Raw genomic sequence first — 23,664 nt, 5'->3', positions numbered from 1 at the left:
AGTGCCACGGCGAAAATGTGCTTGCTCCTCGTCTATTTTCAGCAAGAAGATGGAATATATATAAATATATAGGCATATATATATACTAGGGTATAGATCGTAGCACTATCTTGGGACCTCCGTACATAACGAAGTGACTGATACACCAGTACTGCACCAAGGTAAGGGGTAAAGTACTCAACGACGTCGTGGCATCATGGACCAAACCCGCGCTAATCCCGAGTGGTAATCCAAGGGCCCCCTATTTCGTTTTGTTCCCAGTATTTCTCACAACAGCCATTTGCGACTAATTGTTTACGCCGATATCCATCCAACACGTTCCAAAAAGTAGTGCCGCCCATATATGCAGTAACCCGCCCATGCTAGTATTTTAGCAACGCAGAATCCATGCCATCCATACCAACCCAAACAGCCCTTTAAATGTCGTAAAAATATTTTCATCGCAATATCAACCAACGCCGTGTCCCTGAGGAAGCCAAGATGCCGAGTAGAAAAAACAGTATATAAAAAAAGAAGAATGAACCTCGATGGTAGACCAAAGAGGAAAGCAAAGCAAAAGACGAAAGGCGCTCTCATAACATGACGAAAGCGCTGCCCCCGATAACACCAAACACGAAGCCAGCGGTCAGAAAGCCCGCGGCAACGCGCTCCCTGAGGGGGATGGGCAAGAGGATCTGGGAGGGCAGGCCGCCGCCACCGGGGCCCTGGGCGCCGCCGCCGGGGTCTCCCTTGGAGGTGCCGCCCGACTCGGCGGTGACGGTGGTGGTGGCGCGGCTAACGAGTGTGTACATGACAGCCGAGAGAGCGTTCATCTGCTCGCCGACGCCCGTGGACCCGTCGAAGGGCTGGTCCCACCGGAAGCCGCATGCCGTGCCGGGGAGCCCGCGGAACAGGTTCTCGGCCGGCGACCCCGAGCACGCACGCGCGGCGGCCGCCGCCGACGCCTGCAGCATCTTCTGGATGGGGTCGAACGTGTCCGACACCATCTGCGCCGTACCCGCCAGCCACCGCGTCAGGTAGCCCTTGAAGCTGCGCTGGTCGTTGTCGCAGAAGCCGCGCATCTCGCAGAACTGCTCAAACACGACCCCCGTGCTGTTGTTGTAGAAGAGGTTCTGCGTCGACTTGAGAATCCCCTGCACCCGCTGGGTCCACAGCGCCGCGCCCCCCGTCACGTTGTGCATGACGGCCGCCCCGTGGATGAAGATACCGTGGTTGTAGCTCCACTGGATCCTGTCCGTGTCGTTGCACGACCCGTCCTTGATGGTGACGCCGTCGTAGATGTCGTACTGCGGCGTGATGAGGCCCACGCTTTCCTCCCACGCGAAGATCTTGGTGGCCCAGTCCGCATACGTCTCGTTGCCCGTGAACCGCGCCAGCCGCGCCGCTAGGTTGAAGAAGCAGCCGTTGGAAATGGTGTTCTTGTAGTTGAAGCCGTTGTTGAACTGGAAGATCTGCCACCGCAGCCCGCCTCCGCACGTACTCTCGTCCCATCGCGACGCATACTGGTTGAAAACGGCCTGGGCAAGGGCGAGCCACTGCGGTTGGTCTGACGGCGGGTTCGGGAAGTTGTTCTCGGCCGCTGACATGGCCGCCATGGCCCAGAAGCCCTGGTCGTCGTTGCCCTCGGTCCTGGTCTGGTTTGCCGGCATGAAGTCCCTCGTGCCGCTAGCCTGGTGAAGCAAGGCCTGTGATGTTACGTTGTTGTATGTTGCGTCCCCCGTCAGAGCCCAGTAGTCTATCAGTGTGCCAAACATGGCTCCAGCTTCCCACCCTGGGTGTGTGTCAGCAATGGCAACAAGCAGCTAGTTCAGCATGGGAGTGTCATACAAAAGTATGGATCTGGGAGGTTCCCCGGCGTATCTCCGGTGTTGTTGCCCGTGTAGTACTTCATCAACCCATAGGCAATTGTGCCAGCTGCGGCTTTTGTGGAGGCTAGACTCGATAGTTAGATGGTTGCGTCTTTAGAAACCAACGAAAGGAGACGAGTGAGTCTGACCTGCATCCCCAATAGTCAACTCGACTGCTGCTGAGTGTGCTAGTAGAAGACTCGCAGCTCCCGCAACCCCAAGATTCCACCTCATCGCCTCGGAAAGTGGCGGCCGTGACCGGGGTGCCTGGGCGAGGTCGACCGGAAAGAAAGAACGAAAGTCTTGATGGTAACAAGACTCAAGAATTCCAACTTGAAAAAACCCGCATGCTCGAAGTGAGTAACCTCGGAGAGACCAAAGAAGCGTCAAAAAGACTCGGAGCGAAGCGTGGACCGTCCAGCAGTTGGTTTGTGCTGTAAGAAGAAGATATGCGCTGTCAACAGCGGCGAACTAGAGCAAACTCGGCTGAAAACGAAGTGTCTCCAGGGCCAGCCAACTAAGCTGGAGTTCTCGGTGCGAGCGGGGAACGACCAAAGGAATACGGACTTGTCCCAGGCAGGATTCCTTGGTAGTGACCGTATTGTTCGGGGCGGTGCACACACGATGGGAGACCCGTTATTTTGGCCGCGTAATAGGGAGTGAGCAGGCGGACCCCGAGAACCCGATTCGAATCCAATACGAGAAATAAAGACAATGACCAAGAAGCTAAGGTCGGCTGTCCCCCGCTCAACGGAAACGAAATTGAAATGGTAGAACAAAAGAAGGTAAAAGTAAAATAAATAAAAATAACGAATGCCTACGTCCAGGGCATTTGGCGAGAAGGGATACGAAAGAGGGCAACAAAAAAAATTCGTGGTCAAACAAACACGAGCCCTACTAAGAGAGAGCTGTAGATGCGAAGATCCCCAAAGGACGAACAGAAGGGAAAGAGGAAAAAAGGGCAGGAGGACATGTAGGCAAGGACAGGAGAGGAGATGGGATGAAACTTCGATAGCCTGTCCGTTCGCGTCGAGTCCCCAGGGGATCGATCACGGGGTGGAGCAGTGACATAAAAAACACAAGAGAAACTAAGACAAGCACAGCCACGCTCGCGTGTGTCTCGGAGAAGCTCGTGTTTAAAAAAAGAAACCTACCTACACAAATTACCCAAAAGGCATTTTTACCTCTTTTCCCGCAAGGGCCTCTGAAGGGAGGGCCACTGCAATTTCCCTTTGTTTTGTTTGTCGTGCACACACCCATTGTCTTGCTCTCTTTGCTCGACGGTTGAGCGGGTTGAAAGTGAAAGAAAAGCAGAGGTTTGCCAAGAGGATGAAACGGTTTGAGTTCCGAGCCCTTTTCAACCAGACAACCACCACACCCCGCCTGCCTGTACCCAACCCCTGCTGCCCCCCTGCCCCTTGCCCCCTGTCGCAGCATCTCATGCGGAGAAGAAGAAGCGGGGCGGGCCAGATTCATACCTGCAGAGACCTTAACCCTTCCATGAAAAAGAGGCTTCAATGAATGAATACGGCGCGCCCGATCGAGACTCTGCTGCACTGTTATACGAATGCGCCAATACCGGATATCTCTCGGTATTGCACAGAAAACGCAAACTTGTAATGTCTTCCCATCTAAACTTTTTGGCATCTACATAACATGCATGCAATACAGAACCTTGGGGATCGACCTTAGTCGCCTGCTGGGCGAAGTTTGAAGTTCTCCAGGGCGTGAATCGGTGCCACACGCCTGATTGGCGGGCCGACGTCATTCAGCGGGAACGCCCCCTCTCCGGTAGCATATCCCAAACCTCACGGCAGCCCCTGAAATGGTGGGTATACCTAATGGCAAAGCGGCTAGCTCGGGATCTTCGGGCCAAGACTTTGCGAGAGTTGCTTTGGTATTTTCTCCCTTCCAGGGTTTTTTTGCCGCTGTACACGTGTAGGGCGGCGGATACTTTAAATCCCTTAGGACGCTCCCGCGGTGTCAACCTCGCTACGTATCAGTGTCCCGTTCGCCGTCTGCTGTGGTGGGGATCCGGCCTCCAAAAGGCCCCTTGCCACTGAAAACATGCGAGATGATAACGACGCTAGATCTAGGTCAAATATGTGTCGGGGTTTGAGAAACCCCCGTTTTATATATCAGTCGAGCTATATAGGATATCCGGCTTATGTGAATGGCGATGCGTAAAAAATGTGCCGGACATAAGAGTCGCGACTAAACATCATCTGCGATACTTGAATGAGATGCAACGGCCCGCCCGCACCTATCATGCCTTTCTCTTCTTGGCCGGCCTCGCACCGGGGCTGCCGTCTTGCGGTGCATCGTCATCGCCCTCGTCGTCGCCCTCTTCCTCCGACTCAAAATCGTCCTCGCTTTGGCCGTCCCCTTCTTCCTCTTGCGCTTGTGCTATAGAATGTTAGACCGGTCCAGCCGCTGACGGAGGGAGTAAGTGGAGACGAGGAATAGGTAGACTCACTGAAGAACCAAAGGGCCCCCGGCCACAGGTCGTCCGATATGGCCAGCGCGAGCATCTCGCCGTCTGGGAAGATTTCGAGGTCATCTTCGTCGTCATCATCCTCGTCCTCCGCCGTCTCTTTCATTTGCTGGTCAGCCGAGCTGCTGCTGGTCGCCCTGAGCTGTCGCTGCTGCTTCTCCTCCTCCACTGTTATTCTGCTCTCCTCGGCCGAGACAGCCCTTCCGCGGTAGCCGAACCACGCAAAGAAGCTTTGTCCTCCCACCCCGGTATTCTCAATCTTGTTCTTGAGAACCTTTTGCTTGGGCGTGAGCTCCCCGCTCCCCTTCTTGGCGGCCCCATTAGACCCTTCGGCGGCTGCCTGCTCTTCGTCCCAGACCGCCTTGACCATACTCAGAAGACCGCCCGTCAGGTCCTTGCCAGGCTTCCACTTGATGTCAACGGGCTCACTGACAAGTCCCCCCCAGCCGCCCTTGCTGCGGCGGTACCAGAACTTCTTCTCGAGGACCGTGTCCTCGAAGTAGGCGTTGGGGGCGAACTCGAAGCGGATGGCCACGCTGCGCGGGTTGCCTGTCCCGCCGTTCTCAATCTCGAAGCGCGAAACCCACAGCGAGGTGAGCGAAGTGAGCAGCACCTGCGAGTCTGAAGGGTGGATGTGCCCGTCAATTTCGGGCGGCGCCTGCTCGAGCACCAGCGCCCAAAAGTTTGGTATCTGGTCAACGAACTTCTGGCGCTTCTCGTACAGCGGCCGCGTCAGCTCGGCCTGGTAGCGAACTGCAATTGAACCTATTAGCAGATGTTTGAGAGGACCAGGCGAGGCCGCCTATTGCGCATTGGCCGGCGGCAAGCAGAAGAAACTCACTTATTTCCCTGTCGACATCGTCAAACTCCTTCTCGAGGTCGGCTAGCTGCGAATACGTGATTGGCGATTCTTTGGCGGGAGACGCCATTTTGTGGTATGCCAGTCACAAGGGCCTGGTTCTTTTGGAATGAAGACTAGTAGAAGTGAGGGCGCAAAGGTAGAATGGTTTTATTGTTTTACGTTCGTAGTATGGCTGGTTCAGCCGATGTGATAAGTTTGTGAGAGGGCTTGGCGCGCGGAAAACGTCATTGGCTTAGGTCGATTTATTTGGGGCCGCCGAGCGGTGAGATCTGGGGGACGATTTCAGTGGAGGCGTCGGGACCTCTGCCAGAGTTCGGTCCGAGCTCTTTACATCCCAATCCCTGAATGATTGTATTGTTGGCGTGGTACGCGGGAAAGAAAATAAAATAATAAATAAACCAATTGGTTGAGGTCTTTAATAGGAGAGAATGGACAGGCTTCTAGGATTCTAAAATAGGGACTCAAATGACTTTAGCTCCCTTAGCAAAAAACCTTTACAGAGTCGCAAGACATTGAGGTCCTTTAGATCTTGGAGAGTCACCCGCTAACAAACATTCAGGGATTGGAGTGTAGGTACTGTACCTTACTCCTTGGATAAAAGCTCGCCAATACGTCGCCTATGCCTACTGCGTATGCTCCTGGCTTCTGAGTCGCAATCAACCCAATTTTGTTATAATTGAGAAAATTAATTGCATTGCCTGAAAGGTCGTCGACGCCATCCAACCGTAAATGCAAAGGCTAGTGGAAGGTACAGTACCTTACTAGTATGTACGAATACATCTCCAATGGACATTGTGTAACAAAACCCCACACGGAACCTACATGTAGGCCGGGTACGCTCAGAACACAGAACACAGACCACGAGCCTCGACGTACCCTGAGCAAGAAGCTGTCAGAAAAGAAATCTCCAAGAGTCACTGGCCCTGCCGATAAAAGGTCACTTGACTCACTTGATCCGCACCTATTTGACGTAAGGCACCTTACGTACGTACTAGACTTAATACGCAGGTTCGTCCCTTAAGCTAAAATGCATGGTGGCTCAAGCAATCTGTTAAGCTCTGTGCCTGTCTGCCCAAAGTGTCACACGGCGCGGGATGCCCCCTGTTCGGGGCAACTGGCTGATGTCCACGAGCTGCAAAAACGTGGAGGAACCCCCCGTGCTTGCTCGTGCCCATTACATTCCATTGTACTGGGGACCTATAAAAGGGCCTCGTCGCCGCAATCGTGGGCAGGTAACCCTCGCGGATTCAACCTCGTCCGTTTGCTGTCTCAGTCTCGGGATCATTTGCAGTGGTTTGGAAAGAATTGAGCTGCGACACCAGCAACCTACGAATCTTCCCGACGCGAACCGCCCGACACCTGCTTACATGATGAGCAAACGCGTTTCCGCTATCGGGGGGTTCCGGCCGGGCGACGAACCATTCCAGGGCCTTCCGGCCTCGAGACCGTTGCAGCAGAAATGCTAGCTGCGTGCGTTTTTGTGGTGCGCTGCGCAAGTTCTGTATCAGGACCGGACTCACCACCCGCTCCTTCCATCCCTAAAACTGCCGACCGCGGATGCTCTCGTCCTTTCCCTTATCTCCAGACATGGAACTGGCCTGGTCGGAGCCATGCATCAATCAGTGGTGTCATCGCTGACTCGGACTCGACTAGCCCGAAGTCGGGCTTCCGCCTTACCTTAGCGGCCGTCGATTTTCTTTGTCCAGTCGGATCCACCGCTAGCTTTCTGTTACTTAACAAACTTTTAGATCAAGCGCACATGACACTGCAACGCCAACAGTTTGCTCGGGCTTGAACAACCAAGTTATTCGTCTAGCGGCTGCGAGGGCTGTAGGAACAACCAAGTTATTCGTCTAGCGGCTGCGTGGGCTGTAGTGTCGGATCGGATGCTAGTCTTCTTTTCGTGGTTTTCTTGCTTGGAAAGCGGCCCAGGCATCCTGGAACCGGAACCGTTCCGATCAGAGTTTCTTGGGAAAGCTCCGCTGAATAAGGGCTGCTCAAGTGGCAATCAATACCTACCAGTCCCTTTTCCTGAATACCTTGGATCTGGGGAACTCGACGGAAGTCTACTTGACAACTAAACTACTAAAAAACACAGAACCATATCAAGCAATAGCCTGCCATATCCGGTATTCTTCCCGCCGCCGACACTCCCGCCGACAGAATGGGGGGTGTTACTTTCATGGAGCGGGAGAACCCTGAGTCTCGCTACCCAGAGTCGCGGGTGCTCATCATCATGACAGGCGGGACCATCTGCATGCAGCCATCTGCTGATGGTTTGGTCCCCATGACGGGCTTCCTAGAGAATGCCATGGCCCCTCGGCCGTCCTTCAATGACAGTTCAACTCCCGCGGGTAAGTCAAGCCCAGGAATACCAAGTTATCTCCCAGCATGCACACCATTTGGAGCCCGGAGCTACGAGGCACATTCCCTTATACCAAGATTCACAAAAGGACCTCAGCCTCGTTCTCCCCAAATCTACCGAGCACCGGCCGAAGGGGTCGAGTGCTTGTGTTATCTGTGAAATTGACCAACATCACGAGTCGAATCTTCAACCTTAATGCCGTTTCTCAGCAATGGCCCTGGCTAATTCTTCTGCCAAAACAAAGTCAAGATCCACGCATACAAGAACGGAACGAGGACCAGCCTGGACAGTCTGAGAACTCCTCCCAGCGCATATTCGCGCCATATACGTTATGGAATACTGGAATTCCATCCGCTGCTTGACTCGAGCTCCATCTCGTCCATCGGCTGGACGGAGATCGCCCTGACGATCAAGGAGAACTACCATCTGTTCGACGGTTTCGTGGTCCTCCATGGGACCGACTCGCTGGCATATACCGCGTCCGCTTTGTCTTTCATGATGTCTGATCTCGGGAAGCCGGTCATTCTTACTGGGTCGCAGGCGTCCATCTTTGCCTTGCAGTCGGACGCGGTAGACAACTTACTAGGCTCGCTCATCATCGCGGGGACATTTGTCATCCCTGAGGTCTGCCTCTTCTTTCACCACACGCTCTTTCGTGGTAACAGAACCACCAAGGTCTCGGCCTCGTCTTTCGAAGCGTTCGACAGCCCCAACAGCGACCCACTGGCAAAGGTAACGAGCCTTGGGGTAGACGTCAACTGGTCGCTCGTGCGAAGACCGACCCGGATTGCCGAGTTCCAAGTCACCAAGTATCTCGATACTGCACATGTGGCGTGCCTGCGTATCTTTCCTGGTATCAAGCCTGAAATGGTGGGTTCTGTGCTTGGGGTGCCAAATCTACGGGGCCTCATCTTAGAAACATTTGGCATGGGGAACGCGCCCGGCGGTGTGGACGGCAGCTTAACCAAAGTGATCAGGCTGGCGGTCGAGCGAGGCATTGTCATTGTCAACGTGAGCCAGTGCACAAATGGGTTTGTCTCGCCGCTCTACGCGCCGGGCACGGCTCTGGGACGGGCCGGCGTCGTGTTTGGCCATGATCTAACGACGGAAGCCGCCTTGACGAAGCTGTCGTATCTCCTAGCCCTCCCCAACATGACTTACACTCAAATCACGACGCAGATGTCGCACTCTCTACGCGGCGAGATGACCGAAATGACGTTGCCGTCCTTCTCGCACCCAGCAGGCAGCATCGACTCAGCTGTGGCCCGCTTAACCTCGGCAGGTATATTATCTTCAGTTTTCTAGAGCGCGTGTTATGGCCGGTGCCAAATTTTATGTTACTGAGTCGTCTTCTTTTATTTTCTACCTTTTTCTACATATCAACCACAGACTAATGTCTTGCTTCTGTTCATGGCCCACAGAATCCGCTTTTACGGCACTCGGCTACTCAATCCGCAACGGCGATGTCCGCACAGTGCGCGAAATTCTCGAGGGCGACGAGGTCAACTACCAGCTTCTCAAGCGAGCGGACTACGCCGGGAACACAGCAGTGCATCTTGCGGCTGTTGGGCCCGAGCCTGAGATTCTCCGCGTCCTCCTGACACGTGGTGCAAGCGTCCACCCTCGTAACCGGGCCAACAACACGCCACTGTATCTGGCGGAGAAGATGGGAAACGACGAATGCGTCAGGCTGCTGAGAGAAGCTGGCGCGCACCTCTGGGAGGCAGAGTCGTCTGCGAAGACGTCCGATGCGGGCGATCTAGCGAGCAATAGTTTCGTTGAGGTTGACAGCGAAGCGGAGCCCGCTGACTTGGTGTCTTCAGTGGCTGATGTTGAGTTGGACGAGGGCGTTGAAGTGGAAGTCTAGGGCAAGCTCAACGGTTGTAAAACATAGACCAACTAGGCACGCATGGGCAGGCACGAGGTTGACTATATTAACGGCTGAAGAAGGCTGCCCTGGCCGAGCGGCGGGCATGGGCGGTTTGCGGTGGTCATCAAAATCTTGGAAAAGCGACAATTTTAGCATTATTCATTTTGGGCGAACTAGTGCTTGGCGAAAACAGAAACAAGTTGCTATTTGTCTATGTGATGAAGAGCAAACACTGAAGACACAGAACAAATAGGTACATCTAGGCGGCCCTCTTTACCTTGATTGTCGACAACTTAGTTTCCCTCCACCACCACCACCACGTCACCGCCAGCAACGCTCCAGGGCCCACACACCCCCCTATTATTGGGAGGAGGACCAGCGGCACCAAGTCCAGACCGCCCTTGATCAGAGCGGCGGCGTAGAGATCGCCGACAGAGTAGGACAGCCACAAGAAGCCGGCCGCGAACGAGCAGAGCTCGTCGAACTGGAGCGCGCGGCGCGTGTGGGATATGAAGTCGGTCTCGGCAGCCCTTCCCGGCACGAAAATCTGCGCGGCGCTGTACGGCGCAAAAGCCAGCGTGTAGACCCATACTCCCGCGGCGACGAGGCCGATGTCGGCGAGGACCATCCGGGGCGACGACGGCAGCAATGCTTTGCTACCCGCAAAGCGGCAGCGCAGGAGCGGCACGACCGTGTGGGCACCCACAGAGTTGGCCAGCCCGATCCACGTCGGCGACAGCTGCCACGCCCACGTCCAGTAGTACCGCGTCGCGAGGTCCGGCGCCAGGTACGCCGCCAGCACCTCGGCGTTGTGCAGCGCCAGGATCAGTGGGAGCTGCAGCGCGTAGTACGCCGGCTGCAGCGCCACTGCAGCAGAGGGAGATCACGCGAGATCGCTCCCCGTCGGCCCGAATACGAGCAGCAGGAAGTAGAACACGGGGCCGGCGCTGCCGATGCCTACGAGCTGCGAGGGCGTGGTCCAGAAGGTTGCGCTGAATTGCATTCTATCATTATTGTCGTGTTCGCAAACCCTCTCCTGGCAGGTCTCACTCAAAACTCAGGACGTGGAACTCACAAGGCCGCAGGCGACCAGGCATTCCCGGCGCGGCACGACTCGAGCGTCCAGACGGCGTAGACGGGGCCGAGATCGCTCAAAAAACTCAGCATCTGCCACGCGCTGACGGGGACGTAGCCGAGCGCCGACGGCGAGAAGATGACGGTGACGCCGCGGAACGTCTTGTCGACGGCCGCGATCCCGTAGAAGCGCTCCCGGAGCACCACCGACCCGCCCCCCTCAGAATTCCACTCGATCTTGCCCGCCGCCAGCGCCGGCTACGGGTGCGCTCCCAGCTTGGCAAAGTCCATCTGCTTGAAGCAGAGCCACGTTATGGCCAGGAACGGCGAGGCCAGGATAGCGTGCTTGGCGAGCGTTTGGGGGCGTCGTGTTGCCATTCTTGTTTTTTCTTGTCTCGTCTCTTTTTCGGTGTTTCTCCCCAGTGGCCTTGGAAGAGAGAGGGGAGATACTGAGAGAGCCATTTAAAGTGGTGAGAAGTCCTGGTCAGAGATCATCTCAGAACAACAACAGCAGAAACTCCGAGACTCGCACGCACGCGCGTTACAAGCCTGGCGGAGTTCTGAAAGGAGGTAGCATGCATTCGCATTCGCATCCTCGGCGACATAGCTCGGATTGGGATGTATTGTTGTACCTATTTTCCGCTTCCGGGTTGCTCGGTCAAGCCAAATCCTTCTGAAGACAAGAAGACGTCGAAACAGTCTTGGCGGTGCTATTTAGAGGAGGGGCAAAGGGGGCCGGCTGGATTGGGACTCGTGCATATCTCACTCTCAGGTCCGCCGCCTCATCTCACGCCTCACGTCTCAATCTCATCAATCATTCTGTATTGAGAACATATATAATGCGACATGCAATTTCTCTCTAGATGGTAATTGTGCTTTATGTTTTTTTTACACCAAATAAGTCCACTGATATCATGCAGAAGAGAAATCCCAGTTGGCCAGAACGAACTCAACTTTCAAGCACTGGCACTTTCATCAACTCTAACCCACTGCTTATTTGGCTTCATAAGACTTCAAATCCGAAACGCTATTCAATATAATCAAAATAGAGGTACTCTCGTCCTACGTCTAGGAGACACCGAAGCAGGGAATAAGCATAACGTGACTCGGTTCCGATGAGAAGAAACCTCGCCAAGTTGTCCGCACAGTGAGCGTATAGACTAGACTGAACATCAATATAAGTGATGAAAAGTGCCTATAAGGCAGTACTGTGGTAGAGTCTAGGACTCTATATGTCGGAAGATATAGGTACAAGTACCAGAAAGATTTTTATTGAAGTTATAGTACTTCGAAGAGTGATTGTGGGCCCACAGTTATCGTAGACCTAAGCCAATGATACTGGGGAAAAGAGGAGATTAAGACGGTCAGAATGGTACATATGTGGAAAGCAGTGTTTGAAGGTGTAAGGAAAAGCACCAACTGGCCAGGCCACTGCCCGTTGGCACAAGCCACTAAAGCCACTAAAGCCACACTATGGCGCCACACCCCCACAAGCTTTCACAAGCACACGCAGGACTGAGCCCCTGAGCATGTATATAAACAGTGGCCCTCGCCCCTTCCTTTGCGAGGGCCAGGTTGAAGTCTTACACCAATACCAGTCATTGCTCGCCCTCTATGTTGCCTCCATCGTGACCACCTTGATCCGGCGTATTTGCCTTCTCTTACAAAGATTAAGGTTTTGTTCTTTTATTCTTAACCTCGCTTTTTCTTTATTTCTTTTAATAAGACATACGATCACACTCATTAGAAATCTCGGGACCCTGTCCGCTCTCCCATAGATATCCCGGAATGAATGAGCAGTTGCAAAAACTTCTCGCAAAGATTCACAAGTTCGCTAGCGTAATTATCATACTGTTCTTTATTATCTGGCCCGTTGGAAACGAATCAAGTGTAACAGGCTTAGATATGATATATAGGCACTGCCTACCTACCGTAGCCTCTACACTGATTAAATCGAATAGACGGCGTCTTGTTAAATTCCAGTGCTTAAAAACAGAGCCCGTCCTGAGCTCCGAATTCTAATGAGACGGTGCCTGCTTTGTTTCTTGAAACGCTCTCTTAAACCAGTGAGTGGCCAGATAGACATGGACGTTCCAGTTATTATATGACCCAATATCACGCCCATTGTAAACATCAGCTTTAAGAGTTATAATCACCAGGTATTGCTATCACAGCCCCATGTAGGACTATGTGTTTCATACGTCCAGTACTCCGTATTCCGTATTCCGTATGTTAATTATTAGAGAGAGAATTACTCGAAGGTCAGAGTAAGACCACGCGGGAAGTTGGCAGATAATTAATTATTAATCTCGGAGCCGGTGGCAGCGGATTGACCAGCAGCGAGCAATTATCTTTTGATGCCCAATTATTATAACTCGGGGTACAGAGGCCGACGAAAGAGGACAGAACAGGAGGTGGCTCCAATACTGTACGAGAACACGGTTGGGGCAGGCAGACGTGAGTCAATTTGGTAGCTGATTCGCAGTGGTTGCCTTGCCCGGTCCGGACATATGTTGTTCGGCGACAGTGTCACAACCGAGCCTCGCGACCTTGCGCGAGGCTATCCGTACGGACCGCACGGATTGCAACGCCCGCCCTCTTCGGTTCCTTGTTGTTGATTGTTGTTTGTCAGGGTCACCTGTACAGTGCGCGGTCGCAAAAGCGGCTAGACGCCTGGCCGGGTTGGGTCTAGTGGCAAACAGAAAGGGTTTGGCGCAGGGCACATCAGGTGGATTGAATGTCATTTGCTGCTGCTGCGCCTCTTGCCGGCATCCAATCCTTGCTTTTAAAGAGCGCTCTGCACGCCAAGGCTTGGAGGCTGAAGAACACTTTGACTCGCCCCCTCATTGGTGCATGCATCGTTATGTACAATTCTCGAAAGAGCCTCAAGCCCTCAACAGGGTCTCTCTTCCAAACTGTGTGGTGTGAGAGGTGGTGAGTCGTCCTGGTCGCCGGGCGCACGAGAGCCGCGTCGCCGTAAGGCTACTAAGTCGACTTTGCTTCTCCAGCTATTCTATTCCATTGCTGGCTACTCACGGCTCCATGCTCCGCGCCCATCCACAGCTCCGTCCCTCCAGCCCTTTGCCAAATCCCCTCAGCTGAGGCCAGGCCGACCCTTTTCCAGACCAGGCCAAGCCAATGCCAATCTCTGGGCCTCGGTGAGGCGCATGCCCATGACGAGTTCAAGGACAGTCGGGGTTCAGCCCGGCAAGATGCAGGCAGCATAACTACGGAATTTATATACTTGGATAGATAGGCACTGTACTACGTGTACGCTGGAAATGCGGAACAAATCTCCCAGGGCCGTGGGCGGCTTTTGTCGGCGGCCTCGCCTCCCACCGGGAATGGCTGTCATGGGTCGAACCCAAACTTGGGAACTTCCTAATCCGACAGAGGACCAGACGTTGATTGGTCGAGAGTACCGTTCGCTTTGGAAGGCAGCGGCCATGCATAAGCTGGGTCCAACTGACCACACATGCTTCCTACCACGGCCAGCCATGGCTTTTGCTACCGCCCTCGGATTTTAAAGACACCCCCGCGGGTACCAAGCACTCCGCGTGTAAGAGCCCAGAAGGAGACGGGAACACACCGAGCAGATCAGAGAGTACCTGCGGTACCCATTTGACCCATGGCTGACGTAGTATCGCCTGCTGACCCGAACTGAACTGACCTGACAGCCCAGCTCGCCCGGTTGGAAACCGCTCGAAACCGCGCACGGAGCCGGCGGTGGGGACAGATAACATGCCGTCTTGGTCGTTCAAGGAATGTCGTGCGTATGAACCGCCCAGCCGATACGCCCTATTGAGTGTGACAGGCGGCCTGTATGATGGCCTTAACTCTGCTCTGGGACCGCTGGGTTCCACCTTCGTGCAGCTAAGTTCCCGTCCGTCCAAATACCAGAAGACCAAGACCACCCACTCACTCCCAGGTCAGGTCAGGTCAGGTCGGGTCTAGACTTTGGCCGCCGACCCGTCTGCCATCCATCTTACTTATCCTCTTTGCCTCACTCACGCCCAGTCACTCACCCCCAAGGGAAAGAAAAAACCGTGACAAACTTGGGACGAGGCTGATGGGCCAGCCAAGAGCCTCACACTTTCCCCGCGCGTAGAGATAGCAACACACCCAACCTGGAAGACAGACAGCTCCACCATCAACATCGAGGCCTCTTGAATCCTACGAGCGCCTCGCCTTTGTTTATAAATATACTCTCCTTCTGCCCATTCCTAAACTGGTAGACGTAGTAGTCGTAACCTTCTGCTAGCAATAGCGCGCGCAACTCTTTCTTTGTATTTATTCTCTTCTTCCCTTACCATCACATTCTGCATCGCATCAACTTCATCCAGAGCCACGCTATGGACCTAAACACACTCCTCATGGGCGCACTGCCCACGCTCGCGGCAAGCAGCAACACAAGCAGTAACAACAGCACGGCAGGCTTTACAGAGGGCTTCATGGAGAGTCTCGCCCCGCTTCTGGGCTGGCAGTTCAACCCACTGCTCAAGATCTTCATGGTCCTTCACAGGCTGACAGGCACCCATTTTGGCCTCGATCCAACCGTCATCCTCGCCATCGGCGGCTTTGCGTGGGCCCTGAGCAAGCTCTGCCAGCAGCTGTACGGGACCCTGTTCAGCCTGAGCCGCCAGTATTGGATGGCCGACATCCACGTCAACAGCTACGACGACATCTACACGCACCTGATAAAATGGCTGTCCTCTCAGCCCGAACTAGTCAACTCGCGCTCGCTTACCGCAGAGAGCACCTACATGACTCCCTGGGACGCCGAAGACCAGGATTCAGATATCATGGCCGATCATGTGCCCCCCGATGACTCGGGCATCTACCTGAACTTCTCCAACAAGGAGGCACAAGCCCCGCCCCGTTTCATTCCCGCTATCGGCATCCACGGCTTCTGGCACGGCGGCCGCTATTTCAGAATCCACCGCAAGAAGGAACCTGTTGCGCCAAACGGGGGCATGGGCGGCTACCACGGCAGCTATACGCCCACAAAGGACAAGGAGGACCTAGTCATTTCCTGCTTCGGCCGCTCTCCCGAGCCCATCAAAAAGCTCCTCCAGCACGCCAAGGAGCAGTACTACCTCGACCACCACGCCATGACCACCGTCAAGCGGCCCAGTTCTCAGAACATGCGCCGTTACGGAGGTCATGGCGTATGGACCGAGGTGGCTAGGCGCCCCGTCCGTCCCATGGGTACCGTTGTACTCGACGCAGAGCAAAAGGTCCACGTCCTCTCCGACATAAACGAGTATCTCCACCCCATGACGCCGCAATGGTATGCCAATCGCGGCATCCCGCTGCGACGCGGCTATCTCTTCCATGGGCCTCCGGGGACTGGCAAGACCTCTTTGTCGTTTGCGCTTGCCGGTGTCTTCGGCCTCGACATATTCGTCATCTCGCTTCTCGACCCCTCCCTAGGCGAAGAAGACCTTGCCATTCTCTTCAACGCCCTCCCGCGCCGCTGTGTAGTTCTTCTCGAGGATATCGACACCGCCGGGCTGGCCCGTCGTCTCGACGCCGACGAGGCTGACAGTTCCGACGCCGACGATGACGACGAAACCGCCAAAAAGGACGACAGCAACAGCAAGAAGAAGCAGAAGAAGACAAAGGCGAGCAAAGATGACTGGAAGGTGTCGGATCTCGCTCGAGAGCTCAAGAGGCACGGTGGCCCGTCCCAGGAAAACAAGGGAATCTCTCTTTCGGGGCTGCTGAACGCCATCGACGGCGTGGCCTCGCACGAGGGCCGCGTCCTCATCATGACAACAAACAAGCCCGAGACCCTCGACGAGGCTCTCATCCGTCCCGGCCGGGTCGACCTGCAGGTCGGCTTCACTAACGCTACCCAAGAACAAGCCAGGGAGCTGTTCGAGCGCATGTACGAGGCCGACCACCGAGTGTCCCCCGCCCACACACCAGCAAAAGCCACGCCAGTAGAGAGCCCGGTCTTAGTCACGGAGCCATCGTCGCCCTCCCTGTCCGAGAAAGACATGAACTATGTCAGCGACGGATCGACCGAGGTGGAAGATATATTCGAGGAAGTAAGGGCGGCGCCCCTAGCTGCCCCGGCGATAAAGACCGCCGCCCATGATCCCAAGCTACTACACCAAAAGGGAACGAAACGGCCCCAGCTGCTTCTTGACGTCCAAGCTACCGCTGCTACCGACATCAGCGAGAAAGGCGACGACAGCAGCCCCTTCACGCCGACCGAGCTCTCTCTGATCGCGGTCGCCTTCGCCACCAAGATCCCTCCCAACCAGCTTCTCAGCCCGGCCGAGATCCAGGGCTTCCTGCTCAAGCGCAAGAAGAGCCCCCGCCGCGCCCTCGCCGAGGTCGACGCCTGGGTCAAGGCCACCGTGCAGCAAAAAGCAAACAGGACGAGGCTATTGCAGGTGCAGTGAAAATAGAATGACAACCAAAAAAAAAAAAAAGCAAGGACAAGTTCGGACAAATTAATACTTACACATTCAAACACCTACCTATCAACCAATACATAGACATCTATCACAGCATGCATGGCATGCGGTAGACATGGATACACAAATAACCTTACAAAAACAAGTTTTTGGAAACAATAAAATAATCCCCGAATCATTTCTCCAGCATGGCCACATTCTCGTCTTCTCACTTTTTATCTTCTGAGGATTCGGGAGAGAAGGATGTGGGGTGCTCGAATCTATAATTGGAAATTGGAAATTTAGTTACATGCCTGCACACCAACGAAAGAATCATACTAACGGGGAGAGATTAATAGGATCGCGGGTAGAAAGAGGCTCAGAGAATAAGGATCGGGTTTGAGGGGGTGGATGGATGATACAAGATACCATTTCCTTCTGAAGAGGAAAAAAAGAGAGAGCAAAAGACTGACACTACTCGCGCACACATGCAACTTAGTTATCTTTTCATTCTTTGTTTATTTATTTTTATTAAAAAAAGAAAATATTATCTAGGTACCTATATATTTATTCCTCTGCCGGTTTCCTCAGAACGTGATTTCGACACGCCTGCCTGCCTATCACAAAAGCGAACTCCTTCTTTTCTACACAGGTGGCTTCGTTTCCTCTCCTCGTCTTCTTTCCATTATTGCTGTTCCTACTATTTTTTACTGTTCTTATTGGTACTCTCTCTTCTTATGTATTTACTAACTAGAATTTCCGTACATGAACTAATGAATAGATGGGCGATAGATGCATCTTGCAGCAAATCAGCTAAGCAAGAAGGGGAGGTTGTATTTCTTCGAGCACGCCTCAAAAACGAACGACACCATAGGTGCCTTAGTTTACTCTTCTTAATTCCCAAACACGCGAGATTTACGCAAAAACGAAGCACCCAGAAGTGTGTCAGTGATGAGAGATCTGGTTCCATTATCTGGTCAAAATATCAACCATCTACTGTGGCCAATATGACAATGACGGCAACTAGCCAAGCCCGGGGGTGAGGTACTTCTACACTGATATACAAACCCTATGCTACCTATCCACGATGGGCCACAAAATTCCAGATTCCGCATATCCTTGCGGGATCCTACCAAACATAGTCCTAGTATGCCGGATACGTTACATGGGCGTCGGGGTCCTCGGCGTCGCTGAGGTCTTGGTCCTCCTCTTCGTCCGCGCCCTCCCACTCGCCTGCCCCGAGGCCGCGGATATTATCGCCATCCCCTTCGTAGTAGCCGGCCTCGTCCTCTTCCGCGGCCGACTCGTACTCGCCCTCGGCGCTGTCTGCCAGGTCGTCGCTCCCCTCGGCTTCGTCGTTCTCTTCCTCGTACTCGTCGCCGAGGCCGCCCTCGCCGTCCTCGACAGCGAACCAGCCATAGCCCATCAGATCCTGGCCTCCGGCTCCAGTGCTGACCTTGGCGTGGTAGCTCGCGCCAAATGTCTTTGGCTCGCCGTTATCGTCCAGGTCATCGTCCAGGTCGTCGTCGTTATCCTCATCTTCGTCATCGTCCATATCTTCCACGCTATCGCCGTCCTCGTCGTCCTCGCTGTCTCCTTCGTCATCGAGATTGTCAAAGAGCTCCATGAATGTGCCCGACGCCTCGTCTCCGTCCTCGTCTTCTCTCCCACCGCTCGTCTCACTGGCAACGTCGCCGTTATTCTCTTTATTGGCAAGTCGAGCGACATCTGTAACTGGATGCACCGTGGGATGCACCAGTGTTGCCGTTTCCGGGTCATCGCCGGATTTGTTCTTTCCAGGAAGTGACGTGCTTTCACCGCCCCCTTTGCCCCTAGAGAGGAGGCGGATCATCTTCTCGGCTTCTCTCTCCTCGGCCTGTTTCAGGGGGATGCGGACGCGGTAGTGCGTCTTTTTTCTCTTTTCCACCCACCTGTCGCGCCCTGGCTTGACGCCGGGGCGCATCTTCTTGCCTCGGAGCTGCTCACACTCGGCGGCCGTAAGTTGGAGGTCGGGGAGGCTGATGCCAATGCTTGTGCCGCCACCACCGTCCCCGCCATCGTTAGGGCCTTGGACGGCTTCGAGGGTCATGCGGAAGTCGTCGTCGGTGAGGCTTCGATTGAACCTGATGGCCAGCATCTTGCACTTCATGATGGCCTTGGCTACAGACCACAGGACGCGATGGTAGAAGCCACTGATTTCCACATCGCATTCTGGGCGCACCTCGGCGTTGGAAAATAGCTGGGCGAGGAGAGGGTCCGTGATATCGCACACCTGCCACACCTTGCCGTCGGTGCTGAATGCCTCGCCGGTAAAGATGTGCGTGTCTCTGAGCGCTTGGTCGTCGCCAATCTCTTGCCAGTACTTGCCAAAATTGGTGACGCCGACCTCATTGCGCCTGACACTCTGCCATGACCGACCGACAGTTCCTATGCGCGTCTTGTGTAGCTTGAAGATCAAGGTCTGGTACACGCGATACTTGGGATCGCTGCGCGGGTCTAGACCGTACCGCACCAGCGCGTCGCGCCACGGTCCGCCCTTGAACTGATATCCCGCATACTGCAGGCAATGGCGGACAAGGCTGCCGCTCTTGGGCAGCTCCTCGAATTTGGAGCCCAGCCGGTTCCACATGCTGCGGCGGGTCCAGATAGGGCGTTCCTCCATGGCAAGTCGCATCTCCGTCATGATCATGGCCACTTGAGGGTCGGACATGTTGGGCTGCCGTCGGGGCCCGCTCGGAACCGGGTACTCGTCGTGGGCTATAAAGTAGCCGGCGGCGGGGACCCGCGAGGTAACGTTGACTACGCGGCCGTACTCTTGATCCTCCGACATGCCTTCGTCCGCCGACAACATTCCTGGACTGATCTCTTTGGTGTAGGGGTTTTGTTGGTAGTTGTAGCCAAAGGGCAGATTCATGTTTGTGAAGTTGGGAGGCGGGATCAGGTCAATATTGCTGCCAGATTCTATACCGGGCTGCAACGAGAACTCCTTGAGCTTTGCGACATCGCCGGGAATGATCTTCTCGCAGAACCGGCTCATGAAGGCAGAGTTCCCCAGCGCATACTGGAAATCGGCGAGGCCTTGGAATAACTTGTTAGCCAGCCGGGGAACGAGCACGCAAAAGGGGAGCAGGTACGGCATCGCTTACCTCTGTACCGGTGGGTGTTGGCAATGACACCGACTGGCTCGACAATGTACTTGCCAACATTGTCGCACAACTTGCGCCTGACGCTCCGTGGGAGATCAAGCCGATCCCGGGAGGATATGGTGGCAGGGTCGGCAGGCTGTGTAGGGCCTTCGAAGGGATCATTGCTGCCTCGCTTGCGCTTCCGCCCAGTCCGCTTTGGAACCGTGACTTTGATGACAATGTTGTGGGTCAAGGCATTGTGCGACGTCAACGGTCTCGAGGTTGGGTTGTCAGGGCGCATATACAGTGGGACAGAGACATGGGGACTGGCCGAGTCCAATATCTGTCATTGTTTAGCTGTTGAATCATAGTATAGTCCAGTACAACAAATTAGGTACTCACGGCCTCGAGCGCATAATTTTGGCCAAATGTCTTGAGCACCTTGTCGACGTTCAGGGCTACCATGGGGTGTTCTAGGGCACCCAGCCTTCTGGCAGGAACCGTGAAGGCGGGTGCTGGTGCATGCTCGACATCGACGTTGACGTCGCCAGATGTTGTGACGCCGGCGCTACCGTCATCTTGTTGGTGGGAAAACGCAGATGCCATGACTGTGTCCAGTCAGTCAGGTATCCAGATACCTTGGCTATTCGTGAATGAAATACTTCGTATATGGACCGCTTGTCCTAGCCCTCGCAAAGTGCCGTAGCGAGTAGCCCCGCAATTCCCCCCGCAAGTGAGAATTGAAGGTTCAAGGCTGCTGTAAGTGACCTCTCCCAAGGCACCTGCCTTCCGATATGAAAGATGCAAAGGGACTGGGTCGCAAGGTTAAGAAAAGTGGGGACTCGGTATCTGTATTCCGTACCTTAGGTAAGGTATTCTGAAGGTCGAGGAGCGGAAGGAACACTGGACTAACAGTGAAAAAACAGCCAGTGGCCTGACCAGTGGCGCGGTGCACCAGAGCTGGCGAATCAGAAGAAGCGAGGTTGCTAAGGGATGTGTATTCCGCAGGCTCCTCAGGGAAGATTTCGCCGGCAGTTAGGGTTGCTGTGCACCCAGGTACATACATAAGGTAGGTACACACATGTACGGATACTGGGGTAAGGTACCTGCCGTAGGCAACAACTTTTAGCCTCAGTCAGAGTAGCGTAGCGTTAGGTATAGGCAACCCACGGTATGAACGGCAACCCATACAATCCAATCCCTAGATGTATGTTAGCGGGTGACTTCCGAAGACCGGGGCCTATCGTTCTAATTTATTAGTCTGTAATTATTTAGTAACCCTTATTGCCTCGTCCCTTCTTCGGAAGTCGGTAAAGTCGTGCTTCCTTGCTAATACCAAAGGCGTCTTTGGGTTTCATTTACGCTATTGAGTGCGGAAAGTGGACGTTATTTCCAGATATTCTGATATTCTGATGGAAGGATTACTAGCTTGACGATGGGTACTAAGGATCAATTGCCCTCAAATTTGGACTTCAATACCCCGCCGCTTTCTCAGGCAACCAGACTCTGCCCATAGAGGTCCGGTCGCGGTACATCTTGCTCCACCACTTGCTTGAGAACCCACTATCTGGCCGTCGGAGAAACTCAGCCACCAGGGCGAGCTTTGCTACGGCCAGCGCCTGTCGGCGTGTTGGCATACACGTTGGGGGTTGGAGCGTTCGGCTTCTGTAGGAACCTTTGTTACAGTGCAGAGTCCACTGTAATCACGGCTTTTTGCTTCCCTTAAGCCTACTATTGTACTGGAATACTCACTGTATTCCGCCTCTCTGGACCACAGCTTCCGCCACCCACAAGCAGGGGCCCTGCGGAAATCCGATACTTCACTTTTGGCATGATAGGGGCCGGCCTGGTTGGATATACGCTGAGAAGGCGAGATGTAACTCATGACGTTCTATGGCTGTGATTTCCATACAAGCAAGAAAGGGACCGTTCAGCGGAGCCCTCCATTCTTGGCTGTAGTGCAATGCACGCTGGGGTCTCTTTCAGCGGGGCGGAGCCAACGTTATGGGTGGGAGGCAGCTTGTTCGAAAACGGAAGTCACCGTTTTACACAGGTCCGTGGGTCACTAACAGAGGGAAAGAGGGACCCGTTTTCAGATCCCAAGTACCCCCGGTTTTTGACCCCCTCTCCCTCGTAGGGATTGGACTGTATACACATTGCCGCTAATGAGCCGCTAACTTCCCGGGTCATACCTGGTATGTTGTTCCGTAAAAGGTAGTTTTTCACTCGTATTTACAGCCATCATCTCACAAAACATTATTATTAAATGTGGGAACTGGCTGTTGACGGGGGGTTTGCGTTTCAGTTATTCGCTTGCCCTGTGGGGTCTTCACTGGGCCCAGGGCCCCGCCTTCGGCTGGAGTTTGTCGTTGCACCGATAGCGATACGGAATAATAGTAGAACCAAGCTCTTCTAGAACGTCGACATCACACCACAACCACTTCGCGCAAGTCGGCGAAAGACCTCTCTCGATCCTGATAAAATCGCACTTTCTTTCTCCTACCATCGTCGACGTATCCCAATTGCTTAGATTCGTAGTTCGAGCAGTCGCTAGCTCAATTGCGCCAAAATGAACACGGTAAGTTGGATTCCCGCCCGAACTGGTCTCTTCTTCTGCCCAGCAATGTGGCCAGGTTTTGTTCATTACATCATCCCATGCTCACTACGTGCCACGCAGGTCAAATCTTTCTGGTAAGACGAATCCCGACCGTCGCCCACATCACGAGCTCCGTTCGAGAGCTGATGACAACGCCGCCCTGCAGGCTTGGTTGGGGGTCTTTGTGTGTTGGTATGATATGGCCGCCGATTTCGAATCCCCCCTGACGTCGTGTGGTTGGACTGACAAGCTCTTTCGGCCGGCGCACAGCGGGTGCCGGAGCATATGTCTTTGCGAAGCGCAGCATCAATGCGGATCGCCAATCTCGATTGGAAGAGCAGCGGAAGAAGAAGCGCATGGTTGAATCGCTCGAGTATTCGGACAACATCCCGACCCGGCCGCTATCCTCAGCAGCAATGGGAGGCTCGGCCGCTCCCATATCTAGCGCCAACGGAGGACCAGCGCGGACAGACACGGCGGGTTCGCCCAGCCAGGAATCCAGCAGCGACCCTGCCCCTACAAGGCATGCCCCCGCCACCGAGAGCGAGCGGGTATTCGAAAAAAGCAAATACGAGAGCAGCACGCCGTTCCGAAGCCCAAAGGGCGATCGGTTTTCTTAAGGGGCTAGATGGGGCGGCGAGAAAACTGTGAAGAGTTACGTGTAATGATTGTGTGTGTGGAGGCATTTTGGTTCGGTTCGTGTGGGAGGTGGGTAGACTGATCTCGGTAAACCTCGAACTCCGTGTCCTGGACCTAATATTGCTGTCGGCGGTTGTGGATGGCTTCTTTGCAACTGTTTACCAAGAGGCGTTCTCAAACAGAAACTTTTACTCTCCCCTCAGTGTGTTGGTATCGTTATTCAATCATGTCTCTGAACTACTGTGTTTGCTGGTCTTGAGTTCCCCAAAAATACAGTATCTTATTTTTGTATTACCGAGTAGTAGATTGATCAATAAGAGCCGATCCAATGCAACTCGAGTTGACAGATGCAACGTCCATGGAATATTGCTAGGTAATAATTTCC

At 54.2% G+C, this 23,664-nt stretch overlaps 7 protein-coding genes across 7 annotated transcripts; 3 read left to right on the top strand and 4 right to left on the bottom strand.

The window, feature by feature from the left end:
* Positions 1-572: 572 nt before the first annotated feature.
* Positions 573-2,081, bottom strand: B0T26DRAFT_738054 (glycoside hydrolase; the record flags this gene model as incomplete). Its single annotated transcript, XM_060443538.1, has 3 exons — positions 573-1,771; positions 1,828-1,932; positions 1,997-2,081. 3 exons carry the CDS (start codon positions 2,079-2,081, stop codon positions 573-575), a joined length of 1,389 nt encoding a protein of 462 aa, XP_060300175.1.
* A 1,722-nt stretch (positions 2,082-3,803) lies between these two features.
* B0T26DRAFT_129319 (uncharacterized protein) lies at positions 3,804-5,747 on the bottom strand. The gene is made up of 3 exons (XM_060433352.1): positions 5,183-5,747; positions 4,324-5,094; positions 3,804-4,241 (listed from the first exon to the last, which is right to left on the bottom strand). Exons 1-3 carry the CDS (start codon positions 5,268-5,270, stop codon positions 4,114-4,116), a joined length of 987 nt encoding a protein of 328 aa, XP_060300174.1. The 5' UTR covers positions 5,271-5,747; the 3' UTR covers positions 3,804-4,113.
* A 1,620-nt stretch (positions 5,748-7,367) lies between these two features.
* Positions 7,368-9,435, top strand: B0T26DRAFT_747661 (asparaginase-domain-containing protein; the record flags this gene model as incomplete). Its single annotated transcript, XM_060444871.1, has 3 exons — positions 7,368-7,557; positions 7,813-8,850; positions 8,990-9,435. 3 exons carry the CDS (start codon positions 7,368-7,370, stop codon positions 9,433-9,435), a joined length of 1,674 nt encoding a protein of 557 aa, XP_060300173.1.
* A 262-nt stretch (positions 9,436-9,697) lies between these two features.
* B0T26DRAFT_747660 (uncharacterized protein) lies at positions 9,698-12,114 on the bottom strand (the record flags this gene model as incomplete). Its single annotated transcript, XM_060444870.1, has 4 exons — positions 9,698-10,294; positions 10,355-10,442; positions 10,514-10,770; positions 12,100-12,114. 4 exons carry the CDS (start codon positions 12,112-12,114, stop codon positions 9,698-9,700), a joined length of 957 nt encoding a protein of 318 aa, XP_060300172.1.
* Positions 12,115-14,864: 2,750 nt separating this feature from the next.
* B0T26DRAFT_640203 (BCS1 N terminal-domain-containing protein) lies at positions 14,865-16,925 on the top strand (the record flags this gene model as incomplete). Its single annotated transcript, XM_060437212.1, has 1 exon — positions 14,865-16,925. The coding sequence occupies one exon, from the start codon at positions 14,865-14,867 to the stop codon at positions 16,923-16,925; it is 2,061 nt and encodes a 686-aa protein (XP_060300171.1).
* A 943-nt stretch (positions 16,926-17,868) lies between these two features.
* On the bottom strand, positions 17,869-20,922 carry B0T26DRAFT_694048 (RNA polymerase III transcription factor IIIC subunit-domain-containing protein). The gene is made up of 3 exons (XM_060441217.1): positions 20,447-20,922; positions 20,066-20,387; positions 17,869-19,997 (listed from the first exon to the last, which is right to left on the bottom strand). The coding sequence occupies exons 1-3, from the start codon at positions 20,648-20,650 to the stop codon at positions 18,064-18,066; spliced, it is 2,460 nt and encodes an 819-aa protein (XP_060300170.1). The 5' UTR covers positions 20,651-20,922; the 3' UTR covers positions 17,869-18,063.
* A 1,324-nt stretch (positions 20,923-22,246) lies between these two features.
* B0T26DRAFT_694039 (uncharacterized protein) lies at positions 22,247-23,613 on the top strand. Its single transcript, XM_060441216.1, has 4 exons — positions 22,247-22,622; positions 22,722-22,735; positions 22,807-22,832; positions 22,911-23,613. The coding sequence occupies exons 1-4, from the start codon at positions 22,614-22,616 to the stop codon at positions 23,258-23,260; spliced, it is 399 nt and encodes a 132-aa protein (XP_060300169.1). The 5' UTR covers positions 22,247-22,613; the 3' UTR covers positions 23,261-23,613.
* The last annotated feature ends 51 nt before the right edge of the window (positions 23,614-23,664 follow it).

Source organism: Lasiosphaeria miniovina (assembly GCF_030549165.1).
Source record: "Lasiosphaeria miniovina strain SMH2392-1A chromosome Unknown B0T26scaffold_2, whole genome shotgun sequence".
Taxonomy (NCBI): Eukaryota; Fungi; Ascomycota; class Sordariomycetes; order Sordariales; family Lasiosphaeriaceae; genus Lasiosphaeria; species Lasiosphaeria miniovina.
Note: the sequence above shows the minus strand (reverse complement) of the source record. Positions and strands in the feature narration are given on the sequence as shown.